The sequence below is a fragment of the Lasioglossum baleicum genome, chromosome 10 (genome assembly GCF_051020765.1).
Source record: "Lasioglossum baleicum chromosome 10, iyLasBale1, whole genome shotgun sequence".
In the NCBI taxonomy this organism is placed as follows: domain Eukaryota; kingdom Metazoa; phylum Arthropoda; class Insecta; order Hymenoptera; family Halictidae; genus Lasioglossum; species Lasioglossum baleicum.
The window spans coordinates 344,348-363,933 of NC_134938.1; the positions used below are offsets into that span (position 1 = coordinate 344,348).

The 19,586-nt window shown below is 44.0% G+C and overlaps 1 protein-coding gene across 5 annotated transcripts in view; it reads left to right on the forward strand.

Annotated features, from left to right (window-relative positions):
• Window positions 1-19,586, forward strand: part of LOC143212937 (rap guanine nucleotide exchange factor 2) — a 140,889-nt gene that overhangs the window by 21,806 nt on the left and 99,497 nt on the right. For 4 of the 5 annotated variants that reach the window (XM_076432262.1, XM_076432263.1, XM_076432264.1 and 1 more), the window contains exons 2-4: window positions 11,204-11,668; window positions 17,625-17,752; window positions 18,303-18,386. In XM_076432262.1, coding sequence (XP_076288377.1) covers window positions 11,600-11,668; window positions 17,625-17,752; window positions 18,303-18,386 — 281 coding nt within the window. In that variant the 5' untranslated portion in view covers window positions 11,204-11,599. The remainder of the gene's footprint in view (window positions 1-11,203; window positions 11,669-17,624; window positions 17,753-18,302; window positions 18,387-19,586) is intronic. The other variant, XM_076432265.1, reaches the window with a different exon arrangement.

A 19,586-nucleotide genomic window follows, 5' to 3' on the forward strand; every position in this document is an offset into this window, starting at 1 on the left:
GAAAATGAATTACCCATACACCGAAGAGAATGAATAACCAATACACTGGAAAGGCTAACCAATACACCGAAGAGAATGAATAACTTATACACTGGAAAGGCTAACCAATACACCGAAGAGAATGAATAACTAATACACCGGAGAGAATAACCTATACACCAAAGAAAATGAATAACCAATACATAAAAGAGAATGAATAACCAATACGCCGGATAGTACATATAGCCAATACACCGGAGAGAATCGTGAACGCGCGGAATCCCGGCGAGATTGCAGAAATTCCCAATGCTGGTCTTTTGCACGGAGTAAAATGAATTATGCGACCTCTCGTACGCGAGTGGGGAGCGTTTCCCTCCTGAAATCGGCAGATGGTCAAACGGAAGCGACTTTTTTACCTCGACTCTCGGTGCCGAGCGCCGAGAGCCGAGCGAAGTGTGTAGGTACCCACAAAGAGGTCGCCCTATTTTTACGGTTGCTTCTTTCGTTTGCGTACGTAACGAACACTGTTTGAACATTCATCTGGATCTACCAGACCGGAACGTTCCTATCGGATTCTTGTGCGATGATCTAAGGACGTAAAAAAAATAATGTTTATTGTATTCGTTTACGAATCACTGCCAATAATGAAATAGCAAATCTGAACGAGACTGTATGGTCTGCGTGTGTATCGAATGACACACCGTTGAACTCTGAACATGTTCGTTAGGGCGGCTCTTGTTTTCGACTGTTCAAGAAAGAAAATACACATTTTTCGCTAATGTTTACTGATAAAAGATAATGGAAATACTCTTCGGTTTTCAAACATCAATTTCTTCGGAAACCGTTTGTTTCACAAAAAAAAGTTATAGGACATAAAAGACGCAGCCTGTCCACATCTACAGGTTTCGTCTAACATATTTTTCAAAGAGATCAATAGTTTAGAAGATGTTCTGAGCATTTAATTGATTATTTTAATATTTCAGGGGCTGGGGGTACGTATTCCCGGTATCCGATCGAGCTCAAACTCTGCACAGACTTTTTGTTAATTAATTGGAACAATCCTGGGGTGTGCGGTAAAAGAAATTTTGAAAAAAAGGAAGAAACAAGAGTAAATAAGTGCCACCCTACTGAACACGTTCGTTAGGGTATGCGTCTTCGCTGACCGAAGTTACGTAGCGTTGCGCAAATATTGTACCTAACTGGACGGGGGAAAATTGGTAAGTTGGTCGTTACGAGCGAAACTGATTGTGAAGTGCGGAGCGGAAGTACAGCGGGGAGCGCCATTACCTCAAAATTGCTAGCACGATACTCGCTGCTTACGCATCACGAACCAGTTGCGCGGCTAAAAGTAGAAGAAGAAGGAGTAGAGGCAAAAGAAGAGTACGCGACGGAAGCGGGTACCAGCGTTGTTGTAAAGTCGCTCGACATAAAATAAAAGTAAGCCGTGGTATTAACGCGAAAGTCATGGGAGGCGGTTCCGTGAATTATACAGGGAAAACGTCGAACAGGAACGACATCGTGTAGAGTGTAGAATAACTTGTTCCCGAGTTGGTATATTTAGATAGAAATGAACTCGAGCAGTTAGGGTTCGCGTAGGGAACGGTTAATATTGAAAATTGAAACGCGCTTTCTAATTACGATTAGTTTATGTTAATAAATTTTTTGCTTTGCAAGAGCTTCTCTTAAAGTTGATCGTAGTTGATACGACTTTGTTGGGAGTTGATAGACATTTAGGGTACGTTCATATAGGTACCGAGTGATGCTTCTTGGGAATGGGCTTCAGGAGAGTTGACTCGAATCGAGGGGAATACAATTACCCCCTCTCTGCCAGTACTGGGATTAGTCACGTGACATTATGACAGAGACAGAGACGAAACGAAAGAAATGAAAGCGGGTTACCCTATATGCGAGCGTGCTTCAGCTTCAAACATTCAGCGGGCTGGAGGTCTATGCGTCTGTGCGTGGAATGCATACGTGCACCGTGCGGTGGAGGACGATAATAACACGATGAGAATTATCCCACGCATCGCGGTTAGGTACACCGACCGGGGGAGAGTAGTTCGACCGTTTTCTAGTTCCAGACCCGTTTCCAACTCGATTTTCCTGCGTTTTCTTCGAGGATTCACAGAAATAGCGACATAGCCAAAACCAAAACCAAAGTACCAGAGCGCCAAAGCCAAAGCGCCAAATCCAATGTGAAAGCGCTAAGTCCAATGCCAAAGCGCCAAAGCCGAAGTTGCCAAGTGTAAAGCCAAAGTGCCATAACCAAAGCCAAAGCCGAAGCCAAAGAGCAGCGTGCTCATAACCCAATTCGCGCGAGCACGATTTCCGTTTCATTCGTCGCGTTATCGCGATAATTGCATCGGATCGTCGACCGCGTCAAGGATCACCAACGGGATAAATGGATCCAGCAAAAATGGTTAGCCGCGTTATAATTAGATTTGTCTGCGAACTCGGTTGCGCGTCGCGTCGCGGCGGTGGGCCTTTTATTCGCGTTCGCGAGTGTGCGAACCGAGGAAAAGCGGGTCTCGCGCCTGGAAAACGCAATAATCGACACCCGGTTGGGAAAATTCGCAGACGTCGCGAACCCGCTGCCATACATTGCTCTGTGAATCCTGTGCGATTCCGTGGATCTTAATAGCTCTCGGAAACCTCGCCAACAATAGACAATGCGACTCGGCAACGCGTAGCTTATTCGGTGCAGCTTGCTCTCCACCGGGGCAGTCACCCGACGTTTTTTCCCTATTGAACCACCACATTGCTCAATCGTTTCGTTACTATCGGACCGAAACATGGAGTACCTGCACAAGGTGTCCCAAAAATATCCTGAGGTCATCGGTAGGAACTTTTTCCTTTGCAAAAATGTTCTCCGAGGCTTCGTTAAGGAGTTATTAACGGAAAACACGGACCAATCAGAGCGCGACTATTGCGGACATATCTCCTGTAGCTTTGATTGGTCCATATTTCTGGTTAATAACTTCTTAAAAAAGCCACGCAGAACATTTTTGCAAAGGCAATGATGACCTCAGGAATCACCCGTTTCAAGGAAGTACTACATTTTTGGGACACCCTGTATAGGTTTGCAGCGTCACTACTTCGGAATTTAATTGGAATTTTTGAAGATTTAAATATTGTAAAAATAATTAGCGTTTCGTGTCCACCTTTCTGTTTTTCGGCCGCAAGGTCTCGGGTCTCGGGCCAAACGGCCCGAAACGACCCGACGCGAAGAAACGACGCTGCCCCTCGCTATTCTCAATATTTGCAGAGGGAAATCGAGTGACACGGTTTCTTAAAGACGGTTCTATCGTCCGCAGTTTTTAATACTCTGCGAAACGAACGTAACCTGGGGCTCTGCGTGACTTTTGGACTGGTGAATCCCAAGGATCGGAAGCAGGGAAAGCGCCTCGAGAGCTAGCGCAAAGGGTGACTAAAGGGTGGCGACTTGGCGACCCTCTGATCTCTAGCGGCTACCCTCTTTGCTCCCCTTCGCCCGTTCACCCCTTTTCACCCCTTTTCACCCCTTTTCACCCCTTTTCACCCCTTTTCACCCCTTCTCTCATTGCTCCTCGAGCTGCACTGAGTCCTCCAACCGGAAGGGCACACGCGACAGGTACTTCGTTCGCGTGGAGTGCGGCACTTTCTCTACACTCCACGCTCTAGACTCTACAGTGTAAAGTCGCCGGCAGGGCCGCACAGTGTCGTATTCCTAGCTAAATTTTTGGCTTCACTAGGAAATCCGCGGTACCGAGCAAATTCAACGAATTAAGTAAACGGAGAACCCGGTTGAACTGTGCCTTGGATAACCAGAAATTTTTGTCTTTTCCCTATGTAGTTGTGTAGATTTTGGCGAGAAAATACCAAAAACCAAGTTTCAATCCTAGGAGATCAGTGGTTCAAAAGTTATGAGTGTTTAAACTCGAGCGATTTTCTGTGCTTTTAACAGGTAATAGATGGCAGCACAAGCACGCGGTGATGTCGGTAACGTAGGTCCGCAACTGTGAGAAACGCTGAAGATCACTTAACTTTGAACACACTCACAACTTTTGAACCACTGATCGCCTATGATTGAGACTTTGCAACATTTTCTCGCAAAAATTTCTGGTTACCCAAGGTACAGTGCAGCCGAGAATCCAATCAGGATCCCTGAGAAAGCTTCGTTCCAAATTCAAAAATTCTATACGCGATCGTCATGTACTTGCAGCCAGCGGTGTTGGCTCGTGCCATAATCGTCTAGACAGTTTAGACGGAACGAGGGCGTGCAAAGTCGAATTAATAAAATGTTATAGAAAAAACCGTGAGGCGCGTAGATAGCTGGCAGGGACGAACCTCGCCACGCCAGGCCACACCGCCCCGTTAATGAGGATGTGCGTATGTGTATTATGGTGGCGTAGGTTGCTCGTTGCGTTTCTAATCGTAAGCTGGTGTATACGTTAGTAGCTAGCGTTAATGGTAATGGTAATGGTAACGGTAGCGTCGGTACGCGTTGCGCGTTGTTATGTTGACAGCGATGCAGATACCCGGTAGTAGGCCAAGGATCTCTTCAGAGGTCGAGCCTTGACTAGACGAGCTATCAAAGACGACGTTCGATAACCGCGCGTTAGATCGCGACGCACGACGGGGGCGATCATCGCTCAGAGAGCAGACCGACCGTCCCACAATAGAAATCTAGGATAATCTACGTAACGGGACGCTTTCGTAAGCGCGCTGGAAACGTGGGGAACGCGAGGAACGCGGTGCGAAGATGCCGCAAATCAGGAAGAGATACATGGACCGATGCTTGCTTGCACGTGCGGCAGATATCGAATATTTTTCGGAAGGAAAATATGGCGACGTTCCGTTAAGGTTGCTCCAAACCAATTTCCAAGGAGGAGGGTAAGGCTCAGGCATCGCGGTATCACGTTTTCGTTGCGTTACACGAGGATATCGGTTGGGACACAGTCACCAGATTAGGATTTGTGTTCCTACCCCACCTTCCCCTTCTACAACGCTATTCCCCCACGCTTCCGCCACGGCCCAGTCACGTGACGCGTTTCTTCTTTGTCACAATGTCGCCTGACTAACCCGGTACAGAGTACTGGCTGAGAGAGGCTTTTTCTCCTGAATTCGTATTCCCTCCTCTCATCTGGCAACTCCTGGTTGGGGGGATGGCATGCAACGCAGCACAGATTGCGACGATGCACGAAATGAGGGACGCGCAACGTGTTGCGGCGTGTAGTTGCACACAAACGATTCTTTGTGACACCAAACACTGTCCGCAATAGCGTTGATAGCATCTCCCGATTCAATCTAGACCGTTTGCTCGACTCCCCACGGTGTCGGGCATAGTCCAGAGCGTGGAGCGTAGAGCGTAGAACATAGATGCGGCGACAAACTGCTGACAAACACGAACTGTCGCGTCTCCCACCGCCAATCATTACGAAATCCAATAAAGAGGGTAGTGATACGCCATTATGCAGACCGCTCTAACGCGTTCGTTGCTTCCACAACTACGAAGCGACGCGACGCTTTCACAAGATCCAAGTAGGCTAATCATTGATTAGCTCCCGTTATCCGAATTCTCTATTATGCGCGACAATGCGCGCGACGTTTATGACCATAATATATCACTTTCTGGAGCCCAGTCTAACAGCTAATCCTAGGTACTAGAGGTCTGGGTAAGGAGATACTCGAGTACAGAAAAATTGCCCGGGTATCCGGGCTACTCGTGAGATACTCGGCTACCCGGGCTACTCGTGAGATATTCGGCTACCCGGGATACTCGTGAGATACGCGGCTACCCGAGCTACTCGTGAGACATCCGGGCAAACAAAAATTGTCCGGATACTCGGTTACCCGATTGTATTCACCGGTACACCATGGCTACCCGGGTACCCAATTGTATTCTCCGGTTCATTACGGCTATCCGGGTACCCGATTGTATACTCGGGTATAACACCCTCACTACCAGTGCCGCCAGATGAGGGGAGTCACGGTGAGATGATGTACCCCCTCTATGATGACCAGAGTAGAGGAATAGTTGCGCCGCGCACGCGCAACGTGTCACATATTACTCTACTCTGGTCATCAGAGAGGGGGTACCGCGTATTCCCCTCGAGTGCTGGTTTGGTCACTTTCTGGCGACTCTGCTCACTACCCGAGTATCTGAAAGGTCCAATTGAAGTCTGTAGCCCTACCAAGTACAGATCTTCACGGATAAAAAGAAAATGGCGCGTCAAACGGAAAGAAAGCGGGCATCTCAGGGTTCGTTGAAACGGCGAACAAGCGGATTTTCATGCACGCGCCAGGTTTCGTTGACGTAAATCCAATATCGATTTGTTCGGCGCATTAATATTAATCAACGCGGACCGCTTTCGATAATAAAGAGATTAATAAACACGTCGACTCGATATAATTTATGCAAATGATACACTCTCGGCGTTAATTACAGCGCGTCGCCGTGCTCATCGATGATTCACGAGGGAACGGGAAAGAATTGTTGCCGGAACGAGTCAAATAAAATACTTCGCTTCATCGTGCTAGCCGATGTCAAGTGTTATCGGCGTGCTCATATAAATTCCGGGTCGTCTGGCGCGAGTCTGTGTTGTCAATTTTCTGAATGAAATTAGGTTCGATAACACAGCGGTCTACCCATCGAGCTCCACAAGCTGTGATGTAAAACAACTTACGTCAATTGTATATTTATATTTATTATAATATATGCATATATAATATTACATTGTTGTATGATTTTTTCCCAATCGTGATTGTACAGGGTGTCCCAGAAATGTTGTACTTCCGTGAACTGGTGCTTGAACTTCAGTTTAGGGACCCAGAAATTTTTAACTGTTCTTTGGATAATCATAGATCTTAACGAGGAAATTCCAAAATCCAAGATTTAAGTGCTTAAAGTTCAGCGATTTTCAGCGTTATTGATGGGTAGGGCGCCGCCATGTTGGCGTGTACGTCGCGCGTCGTCCAATGAGCACAAGAGTAGCCGGGGTGATTCCTGAGGTAATTTGAAGGAACTGTTTTTTCCCGAACTCCTTAACAAAGTCGCGGAAAATATTTTCGCAGAGGAAAGATTTACTTGAAATGATCTTGAGAAGTCGCCCCTCTCAAGTGCAACATTTTTGGGACACCCTGTATGCGCAGATACGACGGTTCATCCTCTGACGTAGATTTCATTAATAGAAAAGCACGTAAGTGATACTTTTAACCAGCATTCCAAATCGAGGTTTATATCGATTTTTGCAAAGCAGGGGAAAAGGTCGATTTTGCTGAACTAGTTACACGAGTCGCGGCGTCAGCGAACAACCAGAATCGAGTAGAGTGGAACCCTTGACCGTTTCTTACGGTGTGTACGGTCGCGTTTTCTTCGTTGACATTCCGTTTCACGCGAGTTGCGGTGCATATACGGCCACGGACACGGGCGAGTTGTGAACGAGTCGGGAACCGAGCGTCGTCGAGTTACGCTGCTTCGTGCTGCATCGTGCTGCATCGCGCCGTCTCAGCAAGTTTCTTTTGGAAAGGAAGAAAGAAAGAGCGGCGCGGGACTACGGGAAGATGAAGAAGCAGAGGATGAACAAAACGAGCAGTAGGAGTCCAAACAGAAACGATCTGCAAGGTCGTTGTAGCCCGTTCCTCTCCGGAGTTGGCTACTTGTGCTCCCTTCGCGACATTTGCGCTCCCTTCCCGACATTTGTGTCTTTCTTTCATCGCGTTTTCAGCCTGGGTTAAGACAATGAAAATTATTTTCAGATCTTGTCGATTTTTCCCGGTTATCGAGAGTTCCAGTTGGGTTCAGCTAGGACCTGCTGCTCAACATGCCTTTTTCCCCCACCTCCTCCCACAGCACCTTCGAGTGACCTTGAAGTGCCATTTAAAAAGATGAAAGTGCCCTTGACGATAATAATAAAAAGAAATTTTTTGACAGACTTATTTAATATATTTTTTTGTCTTGCAATTGAAAAATCGTGAAAAGTGTCATATAAATTATACAGGGTGTCCAAAACCACCCGTCCAGGGGTGTTAACTTCTCAGATAGGCATATTCGGTAAAAATGTTTGGAATAAAAGTTGCAGGGATTAATGGAGGACATATGTCCATGACCTTGTATTTTTTAGATGGGAGGACATATGTCGCAGTACGTGTTTTTTAGGTGGGAATCCCTACTTTTGACTACGGATTCTGAAAGAGCTCGAAATTTCACGTCCAGATATGTACTTCTTATGTCCTAGATTAAAATGACTACTAGAGGTCATTCAGAGGTCAAATCACTGTTTGGTGGTAAATAAAAGATTGACGTTAAGCTTGTTCTCCAATTTCCAGTATTTCATCGCAACTTGAGGTCAAGCATAAAGGCCGAGTATAACGCAAATCGACCTCTCAGTGATCTTGGAAATGGAGTACAAGCTTAACGTCGGAGACAAGTTTATCAATCAGAAGCCTTGTTCAATCTTGATGCCAGTATTTAATGTCATCTTTTATTTACTACCAAACAGTGATTTGACCTCTGAATGGCCTCTAGCACAGTCATTTTAATCTAGGACATAAGTACATATCACTGCTCCGGAAATATAATGACGCAACTGTAAAATTTTGTGAAATTGACTTTATTGTGTTGGCGGGCATTTACTAGATGTTTGTAAATCGACATAATTGTACACTTACAAAATTCGACACGGGAGGGAAGATCCGTCGTTATAACCAGCATGCTTATTTGCATTAATAATTGGAATTATTTTTCTTTTGCTTGTCCTGTAAAATTTCAATTTTTGCAGTTTTGTGTCATTATACTTCCGGAGCAGCGATATCTGAACGTGAAATTTCGAGTTCTTTCAGAATACGCAGTCGAAAGTAGGGGTTCCCATTTAAAAAAAAAATACGTACTGACCTCCAAATAACCTTGAAAATGGATCCGTAGGTCAAATACAAAGTCATGGACATATGTCCTCCATTAATCCCTGCAACTTTTATTCCAAACATTTTTACCGAATATGCTGATCTGAGAAGTTAACACCCCTGGACGGGTGGTTTTGGACACCCTGTATAAATCATTCTACACCCATTGCGATTCTTATATTCGTGAATTTTTCTCCTGTAAGTGGTTTAATCTGCTCATCCGCCACTTGTAAGACTCTCACCCACCCGTCCCTAGCGGATATCAAAATTCTGAAAAGTTTCGAATGCCTGAACTACCTCCTGAAGAAGGGAATGCTGGATGTCCCGGAGGTGAAGCACGACCCGCGGTGCAAAGGAAAAAGAAAGTACCGTTACAAATCATGAATGAATCGCGAAATACGCAGGATGAATTATAAGCGCGACGGAAGTCGCTTATTAAGGCGTGCTACACCTGCGGATAGATGCAGGGAAATGATAGCGAGCGTGAACTGGAAATAGGCTCGTCGACCTTTCGCAATCCGATCCGATCCGATCCGATCCGATCCGATTCGAGCGGAGGCCGATTCGAAACAGGAACAGAGGGGTAGCGCTTGGAACCAGATGAAAACAAATGCTGAAAGAAGAACCGTCGATTTCTTGGTTCATTCGCCGACCTTGGGCGTGTAACGTCACGCGAATAACAGCGTATACCTAACTGCCGCGGGACTTGGGAGAAGGCAAGTCGAGGACGTGCGCCGCGCGTTGCTCCGGTATTTGTCGCTCGTTGCGCATTGCGCGTTGGTCCGAACATAGTGTAGAGCAAACAACTATTGGCGCATTTATATTATTTCCAAACAGTACAAGGTCCTTGTACATACACATAGAATAAGATTACAAAGTAATACATATACAGTAAACCTTGTATAAACGCAAAAAAATATCCCCTCCACTGTAGTAGGGGAGAGTCGTGCAGTACCGACCGCTCTTAAGTTTTCTTGTTATTAGGTGGACTAGAATCGATAAAAATTGAAATTAAAAAAAGGAATTTGTAACACAAAGGGAACTTAATAAAAGGCCAGAAATTAATTTTGTGCAATTTAATAATTAGTATTCATTATTTGTAAGAATAGAGATATTAGAATTTGAAGGAAACAAAGAATTGTCGTCCAGTACCGACCATTACGTATTTAGTAGATTTTTCAGTCTAAATCATTAATAATTTTAAAAAGAGACATTTAGATGTTAGAATACGCATTTTTATTCAAATTTTGTTTTTATACAAATAATAAAATAATTATATATTTTTAATATACTATGTCATTTTTTTGTTTAGTTTTTACATCTTTCCTTATTTCCTTTCCTTAATTGAGTTACAGCTTTTCTTTTTTCTGCTTCCTTGGCTTTTTCGTTTCTTGCAGCTTTTCTTTTCTCCGCATTTATCTTTTTTTCTTCAGCCAGGTTCTTTTCTCCTGAACTTCGTTTATAAAAACGGTCGAAGTTAAGATTTCGGATTGTTGCGTCCGTTGTCTTCTCTTTTTTGTTTGCAACTCTAATGTGTCGTTTCTAGGAGGGATTGATTTCACTATTTCCATGAAATTTGAAGTTACATCAGGTAAAGAAATTAATGAAAAATTATCGTTAATATTTAAAGCGAGCGGTGATGATGGTTTTTTCTGCTTTGGAATTTCGGACATTTTTCTGTCGGAAAAGGTAGAAGAAAGATTGAATAAACATCTCTTCTAACTTCATTTCAAATGCTAACAGATTGAACTTACAGATAAGAAAAGTTTGGCTTATACTGGTCGACGGTTGATTGGTCGGTACATACTGCACGACAGTTGGATGACAAACATGGGGAAACATTTTAGGTTATGGTATACATAATATACAAAGAAAATTCCAAAACAGGGCCCGTTAATTATACTTAATAGACTAGATATAATATACATAATTCAACAAAGTCGTTTACTCACCTGAGAAACAAATTATCAGATCTAGAAAATAACTCTTAACACTCGAAATATCAACCCTCACGCTAAATGTGTCAGAACTGCGAAAAAAATCGAATGAACAATGTAGCAACGAAACATATTATCCACAATAGTTATATTCATTTGTTTTCTTAAAGGAAGTGTAGCCATTTGACCTGGAAGGTCATAAATTAATTTTGGTCGGTACAGTATTCTGGTCGGTACTGCACGACTTTCCCCTACTCTCTTTACACAAGCTCAAAAAGGTAGTGTCTGTCTACGAACTTTGCAAACGAACCTCCTCGAGACTTTTGCGTTTATAGAGGATTTACTGTAGCACTAGCATAAATTATTCTTTGGACGTACCCTATTTTATTTTTCTCTGTCTGTTACAGACCTGTCCGCGGCGGTGCACCCGGTGAAGCAGAAGAGCGTGCAACCACCAGAACAGGAAGATACGAGACCCTGACGAAATGTCGCACGTTGGTCGACGCCCGAACAGAAATGTCTCTGTCGATCGTACTCGGATTCTTTGATCGACGATAAACTCGAGAAGAGAGACTGTTGCGCGGCGAAAATGAAACGTTCCGCGAAGATCGATGGCTCGGTGACAAGACGATCGACGGCTCGAGCTTAAATGACCGAAAGGAGACCACTGAGGAAGGCCTCTAAGAGGGCCAGATAGTCGGAAGTCGTGACCATTTGCGATGTCCAGAAAGAAATCCTTTATCGGGACAAGGGATCTCGCTGATAAAAGGATCGAAGAGTAGTCTACGCGTAGATAGGCTACTATGACGGACTATTTGGATCCACATTTCGTCAGGGCTCTTTGCCGCGATCCGGAACGTCGAACGCTTCAAGTAAGCTGAAGTGTATCTATCAGATAATTGCATATGTTCGTGCCCGATTTGAAAATAAGATTCAATGGTTAAATTTTAAAGAATTCATCACAGCTTCATTAATCAATTGTATAGTCACCTTTCTTTTCTACAATTAGAAAAGATGATGGCATGGCACCTATGAAAATCGGGCACGAACTTATGCAATCATATAATACACATGTATTCATGCATGTACACTGGTACGCGAAAGTGTTCGAGCGCAGCGCTGTGTGCATACCGACATGTTGGTGCTCTTACCGGTCAAAAACGTTGAACTTTAAACACGCATAACTGTTGAACCAATGAATTCCTAACATTAAAACTTGGATTTTCGGAATTTCCTCGTCAGAATCTACAGGATTATCTGAAAAGCAGTTAAAAATTTCTAGGTCCTCAAGGTGAAGTTTAGCCGGAATTTAAAAAAAAATTTTGAAGGGTGTTCGAACACTTGCGTATATCGGTGCATGCACGTACCGCAGGACATTTTCTTTACTACTTTGGAATAACATGTATAGTGTATAGCTCCTTTGGTTGCCCACACATGTACAATCCGTGAATCGAGGGCCAAGTATGCGCGAGTGAAGGTGCATCGGTACGCTGGGTTTACGGTGGCCGAAAGGTTAAAGTGCACCATCGATATCCGCGAGTAGAGCCGCTCGAACTTTCTTATGTTCGCATAATCATGTCAGATTCCTACGCGCATCCCCGCAAGAATTTCTATACTGAAAAATTGCAATCTCTTCCGCGATTATGACGATCCCGAGAATGCTCTTCGTGGTTTCACTGCCAATTAGGAGAGCGAGGGTTAAAAGGGTTCGCAAGCGTTTGAGATCGACGATCAATTTCGATAAAAGGAGATGAGCTTGGGCGATTGCTTTGCAAAATGACTCGTTCGAAATGAAATTGTTCAGTTTACGGGACAGCCACCTTTACGGGACAGACATCTGACATCTGACACCTGACACTAGCATCGCGCTAAATCTCGACAAATTAGAGGAACTTAATAACTAGATTGCGGATTTTATGCATTTATGAGAAAAATGGCTGCGCACGATTTAAAGCAGTGGTCATCAATGTATTCGTTTCAGCTTGATAAGATAATTAAAAGATGAAAATATTTTCTATTTGGCACCTGTACTTTGCAAACGACGCAAACATTTTTTATTTTGCATACAGATCCGCAGTCTAGTAATAACTATTATTATTGTTTACGCATTTATAGGAAAATTGAGAGTAGATGAAATTCAAAATTGTTCAAAAGTTTTAAAAATTGAAGATGTCTATTTTTTGTATTGGATGCAGACAATTTTTATTTTGCATAAAGGTCCGCAGTCTAATTATTATTCTGTAGCTCAGGCAGTGGCGGCTTAAGTTAAGTGGAGGCCCCAAGCGGTAAAAATTTTGGGGCCCTCAAATTCAAGTTAGAAATAGAAGTTGCAAGAAAACTCTCATAAACTTAATTTTTCTAGATAAATTGAAGTTTGTTGTGAAAACAAATGAATGCTGCGAAATTTTGGGCCCTATGGTATCCCGGGGCCCAGTGGCGGCTCAAGTCAAGTGGAGGCCCCAAGCGGTAAAAATTTTGGGGCACTCAGACTCAAGTTAGAAATAGAAGTTGTAAGAAAACTCGAACACAAGAAAAGTTATTAACAAAAAAAAAGAAAAGTAATGAAAAATTTTGTAAAAAAAATATACTCTGCGAAATTCGGGGCCCTATGATTGTCGTTAAACCCGTCACTGAGCACAGGTTTGGAGATTGCTATCAGTTTTTCGTGGGAACATGGAAAAACTGACATAGGACAAATGTACCTATAACTGCGGGTGTACGTTTTATTGCGGTATCTTTTTTACCAATGAGAGATCGTTTAAGACAGTCTGTATCCTCAATAACAAGGTCGATTTTCATGAATTCAACAATAACGAACATGTTTTCGCGATCCGTGTTCCAGACAAAATTACAAACTAAATTAGGCACAATAGTAAAATAAAGTGCGAACGAAGCATGATACCGCAGTAATCGGTACAGTTACCCTGTTTGCCTCCGAATTCATTATTGCGGCATTAACTTCTAATTGGGAGAGCCGGGGGACGACGCCATTATGAAACGCGTGCAGCGAACCACGTGGTCTGCGTTGCACGGATAAATGCAGAGTCGCCGAAATTCAGAGAAATCCGAGCACAATGCGAGTCTCAGATATTGTACGAGATATCGATCCGGACCGGAACCCCCGCTAGTTTTAAACAAATAATGGCGTCTGTGCCGACGGCCTCGATCGGGGAATATAATTGACAAGCTCTTTTTGTTCGGTTTCTTATTGTCTGTGCGAGAACGGAACCGCGTCGAAAGTCTTTGAAATTCCATTCTCGTTTCGCGAGCCTGGGTCCAATCAGCTTGCTAGCTGTCCCCAACGGCTTCTAATCGTTTTTACGGAGAAGATTTATTTCAGTTTTCACTAATTGCAAATTTCGAGCGAACGTGAGCATCCAAGCGCACGAGAAACAAGCGATACCGAGTTGGTGGGACTTGGAAAGTTGCTACGTATTTTTCGCAGCGAGAAGTCATGAATATTCCAAGTTGCCGTGAGATTAGCAAAATCAGTGTATTCTGTTTCAATCGTCGAACAATCCGCCTAGTTAGCATTCGCGTTTCTTTGAGATTCACAGTGATTCACAATTTACAGTGATTTGCCCTTTCGTTCCATTTCTCGTGAAGCACTCGAGGATGGCTCGCCTAGTATCATTGGATTATGTACTCTCTCCATGCTTCGCAAGAAGTCTCCTGGCCAGGGTTGCCATCTGCGAGTTCCGCCAGGCCCCTTACCCTTCTGCCCCTCGTCCAGCTGTGCTTCGGAGCCCGCCTTTGCTTCCCCCACTCTTCTCACTAACGCTGAAGAGTGGGAGAAAGCAAACGCGGGCTCCACTGCACAGCTTGGCGAGGGGCGGAAGGGTAAGGAGCCTGGCGGGACTCGCAGATGGCAACCCTGCTCCTGGCAGGAATGCAGGAATTCGAAAGGAATGCGCGGCACCAAGCCGTGCGATTAGGTCATTCCACTGGCACTTTCGGTTCTAGCCGAATTATTGGCTAAAGTGCACATTGCAATGGCGATCTAATTTATCCAAACGAAAGCGTTCTGTCCACCCCACGCGTGAAAATTGTCATTTTCTGAATGTCTGGAACCGATTCGGTGATGAACGAAAGGAGGAAATGGTTCTGTTACCTTTCTATGACACGTCCGAATGGCCCGGGTTAGGTCAATTGAGCAACTTGACAGACTTAATCCCCGGCTATCGAGATATCCTCGGCCGCTGCGAGGGACACGGAGCTCGATTAAAGGTTCTGCTGATTCAGACGAGGAAATTGTCGATTTGTTGCACTTCACCGCGACAGAGCAACACCTACGCCTAGCATCTATACAACGTCCAGAACTGTTCATTAATCTTACGGGACACGGCTTGTTCCTCGGACAGGTGTCCACTCTACAACTTCTATACGCGTTACAGACTAAACGGACTCTTATTGCTAGACGTATTTAGGGTATAGGCAGTAGCGCGTTATAACTAGTTGGGGCCCTGGGCAAAGTAGAATTTCGGGGCCCCTAACTCCAGCTAAATAACTTTATGAGAAAAACGTAGAATTTGGATCTTGGTTTGTGTTCGAGGTCCCCTTTTGCTTGGGCCCCAGGCATTTGCACAAGTTGCCCATAGGGTAACGCGCCGTTGGGTATAGGTGGCAAATGTGGAACACAGGATTTTGAAAGCTTCCAGAAGACATGGAAATCTAAAATTTGGTACACAGGTTAGCTCAAAGGGGTGCACCAATATGTCTTTATTCTGGAAACCCTACAGGATCAAGTGCTACAAACAAATTAGTGGCATACGTCCAGAAATAAGCCAGCAGTTGATTTTTCAACGGGAATTATGCTAGGATAAATCATAACAATAAAACTGCCCAGTTTCGAGCATAAAATCTGTTGCTAAATATGATCGATTACGAAGAGAAAGTTTACTCCGAGTGCATCCGCTTGAACGGACTTTGAAAATCTTATGAGACGCGCTCGTACCTCTGCTCCGCACGATCCATACGATCCATACGCGAAGGTCGTCCAGTGTTCGCTCTAGTTTTCGTGCAAAAAAGGAAGGAAAGAATGAGAAGATCAGGGAGCAGAGCAAACTTCGAGCAGAACGGAGCTCCCCTCTGCTTTCGCGGAGCGCACTCCACGAGTTAAATCGATACCTTGTTCGACTGTTAATGCGAATTGCGGTTGGCGTTAGCAAACAATCTGGAATCTGAAGTTTGCGAGTTCGATTAAACATGCATCGTGTTAGACGGCTGGATTTGATTATAAATTTAATACGGTGTGGTGAGGATGTAGGCGGTGGGCGATCGATATCTAACGGAGCAATTAATACCTATAAATTTGGTAGCAGGTACCCCAAGTGGTAGCTGCGTGGGTTGGAGAAGACGATAACATTGATTCGGAAAGGAAAATTGTGCATATGACCTCATCTAGATCTTACAATTAGATTGGATGAAAAGGATTCTCCTCAGTCGAGGAAGCACACTTTTGGATCACCCTGTATAATTACGTGAAACACGAACGAGAAGTACACGAAATTCTCTTAATCCTCAACTCGTCTATCGCTAAGCGTGCAAACACGATGCAAATGATAAGCCCACGCGAAGCCGAATGTCGTTAGACAGGAAAAACCATGATATCGATTTGGCAGGCTTACGCTAACGACACCATTGCACGCGAGAATCTTCGCGCCGCGGTGTGTTGCGCGTTGTGTGCCCCGACGCTGCCAATTTATGTAATCTTCGAAATTATCGGTCCAAAAACAGAGTGAAGTCGGCCTCCCTGATGCAGCGTAATGGCTCCAGCGAGCACGTTGCCAGCTGAGATAAGGGGACCCCATAAAGGCGCTCGCGCTATCATTGCACCGGCTTCTTTTTCCTACAATCTAAGGCTGAGGAAAGATAAATGCGTGTTCCACGAAAATCCGAAACTAAACTCTCTGCTCCAATGGCCGAACTGCCCGAAATGGAAAATGGTACGAGGGAATGCACTGCGGACACACTTTTCATCCGAACGACTCCACTTTTTCTGCGTCCAGTTATCTCGCGAGCACAGGTGGCTGGGAATAAGGACGAACCTAAAGCTGTTAGGATTCTTCTAAAGTTGGTGTTACGGCAATGAATGTTTGTATGCTTGCTATAAAAGTTGATCACGAGTCACGGGCACAGTTGCCTGATCAGGGGTGGGAGCACGAACTGAGGGGAAAAGTTACCTCCTCTCTGCCAGTAACAACACAACAACGACAGAACAGTGTCGCCAGAATCGACCAAGACTGGTTGATTTTTCCTCTTCTCCTTTTCCCCTTCCACTATCCCCTTCCATTTATCTGATCATCAGGGAGGAGGTAAACTGTATTCCCCTCGATTTCCTCGATCTGGCGACACTGCAGATCAGGGATGTGCATTTTTGTCTCAATTGAGACAAGACTGTCTGCCCACCATATAGTGCTCAGTGTCCCCCACCAGCATCCATCGTTACCATGGAGGAAGGACGCGCTTCGTCTATCGCGAACAGTGCTAAATAAAAGGGAGGTTGGTGAGGGAAGCAGAAGTTTGAGGGGCCCCTACAGCGTGGGGAATATCAACGTAGAAGGGGTACAGTGGAGAATGAATTCTTGATCTGATGACGTTATCATTTGCGTTTCCTATAATTGTTAAGTAATACATTGATATTTTGTAAAAACTGCAATAAAAATGTAAGAGGTCGGTGTATTGTTTGCGTAATCGTAATCGATCAGCATGGTTCCCCTAACAACCTGAAATTCAACTATGTACGCTTTCCTCCTAGCAATAATCGCGTCCACTTTCACTTCTCGAATTTAATTAGGTAATACCAGCAACTTTTCTTTGTCTTTTCAGGATCTACAGATCATATACTATGGTCTGCTAGGTCTGGAAGCGTTGCGTCCGTGCAGGGATTCCATTCTCCGGGGGCTTTGTAAAATTGTACGGTACGAGAGGCATCATGCGAACCACGTGCTCTATTAGTAAGTATAACATATAACTGTATAACCGAAAGAATTATAAAATTGCCTGCGCTGAAGAGGTTAGCTTTATTTTCGAACGGGATACGCGTTTGATCTTCAAAGAATTGACGTACGAGATCTATCGATAAGCGAATAAATCGGCTCGCTTTCTTTTCGTCCATAGATAAGTCGCCTCTGACATAGATGGCGTGTAAAAAAAGTACGTGCAGGGACTTTCTTTATCGACAGCTTTTTTCTTGTCGCGCACTACTTTATCGACGCATTCCATCCATCACGGAGTTACGGCGCGAGCACGTCATCCATAAGAGACAACAAAGATTCCGTAAATATCCGTAGATGTCGCTAGGTCCTTCGCATAATTTCGGTTACATGTTTACGTTTTTTCGTCGTTTCAAAAGAGAATTTTATCATAGCGTTTTAGTGTCCTTGATATCGAAAGAAATGCGTGCGAGAAGAATCATTTGGTTTAGAGAAAAGGTTTGAATATTATATTATTATCGCGTCACGAAATGTTTGTAACAATTTCAGTAATTCGGTGAAAATATTTCAGCACCGGCGAATTGGCCACGAGCTGGTATATCCTGCTCTCCGGTTCCGTGTTCATCGATGGTTCTATGTTCCTCCCCTGTTCAAGGTAGGACTAATCAATTCAGCAAATTTTAATAATGAAATCGATCTACGCATAAACGCCACGAGAGAAGAACAAAATTTCTCGCAATAGAAATCCAAGCTGATCTCTTCGTCTATCGTCATAGTTTTAGGTTAATTAAGATAACGTATGCCGATTTCTTGCGTGTCCCCCGGTATTTAAATTATTATTATTCCAGTCATTTAAAGTTTTCTGAAAATTGGCGAAGTGCTAATCGCGGTCGATTTCGAACAGTATGTCCACCGTGTAGGTTCGACACCACACATGCGTCGATGCCGCTCATAAATCGTCCCGAGCCAGGGTTACGGTCGCAGTTTTTTCCCTCTTTGTGTCCCTCGGACCACGGAAATTCTCATTAATCGTGTAACCTCGATCCATCAACGTGTGTACGTGTGCAGAACGTTGTGAGGGTAAATGTATTAGATAATCTACTTTTAATGAAATTCAATCGCTCCGAGAAGGAAAAGTCAATTTTCACTGCCATCAATTTAATGGGGTCGTCTTTCCTCGTATCCTTGCGCTTCGAACATTTATCTAGGGTCGTCGGTTCAGAGGAATTTATTCGCATTGTGAGGGGAATACAGTTACTCCCTCTCTGCCAGTACTGGGACCAGGAGTAGTCATGTGACTACTCGGAACAGACCCGAAACGGAAGCGTGGGGGAATATCGTCACGTGACTGGGCCGTAACTTGTACATCCTCTCTCTCGGAAAATGCGACATCACAAATTCAGTTAATCGTTTCTATGTACTAGGAAAATTATCTGTGCCGTGTCTACTTTGTAAGGTCTAAGGATCAACTATAAGAAATTTTTTTTTTTTATTAAATACCTTTATTGCTATTAAGCTTAACAACAACAAAAATATAACAAGGCTTGAATCCAATCGGATCCATTAGCCAACTGTACATTCATTCCTTATTTCTAAGTTACACAATTAGACTAGATACAGTACTAATATGTTGCACTTTTTCTTAGTTTTTTTGTTTTTAAAACTTATACTTTAATGTCGTTTACATCACAATATTCTTTGAGTATTTCTAGCAGTCTACTCTTTGGTTCGCTTAAAAAATAACTTACATCTACTGGAGGATCTATATTAACTTTTCTTAATTTTTTAATAAACTCTTGTCTGCCCTTCTCATACAGAGGACAGTCCCATAATATGTGGTTCATACTTTCTACAA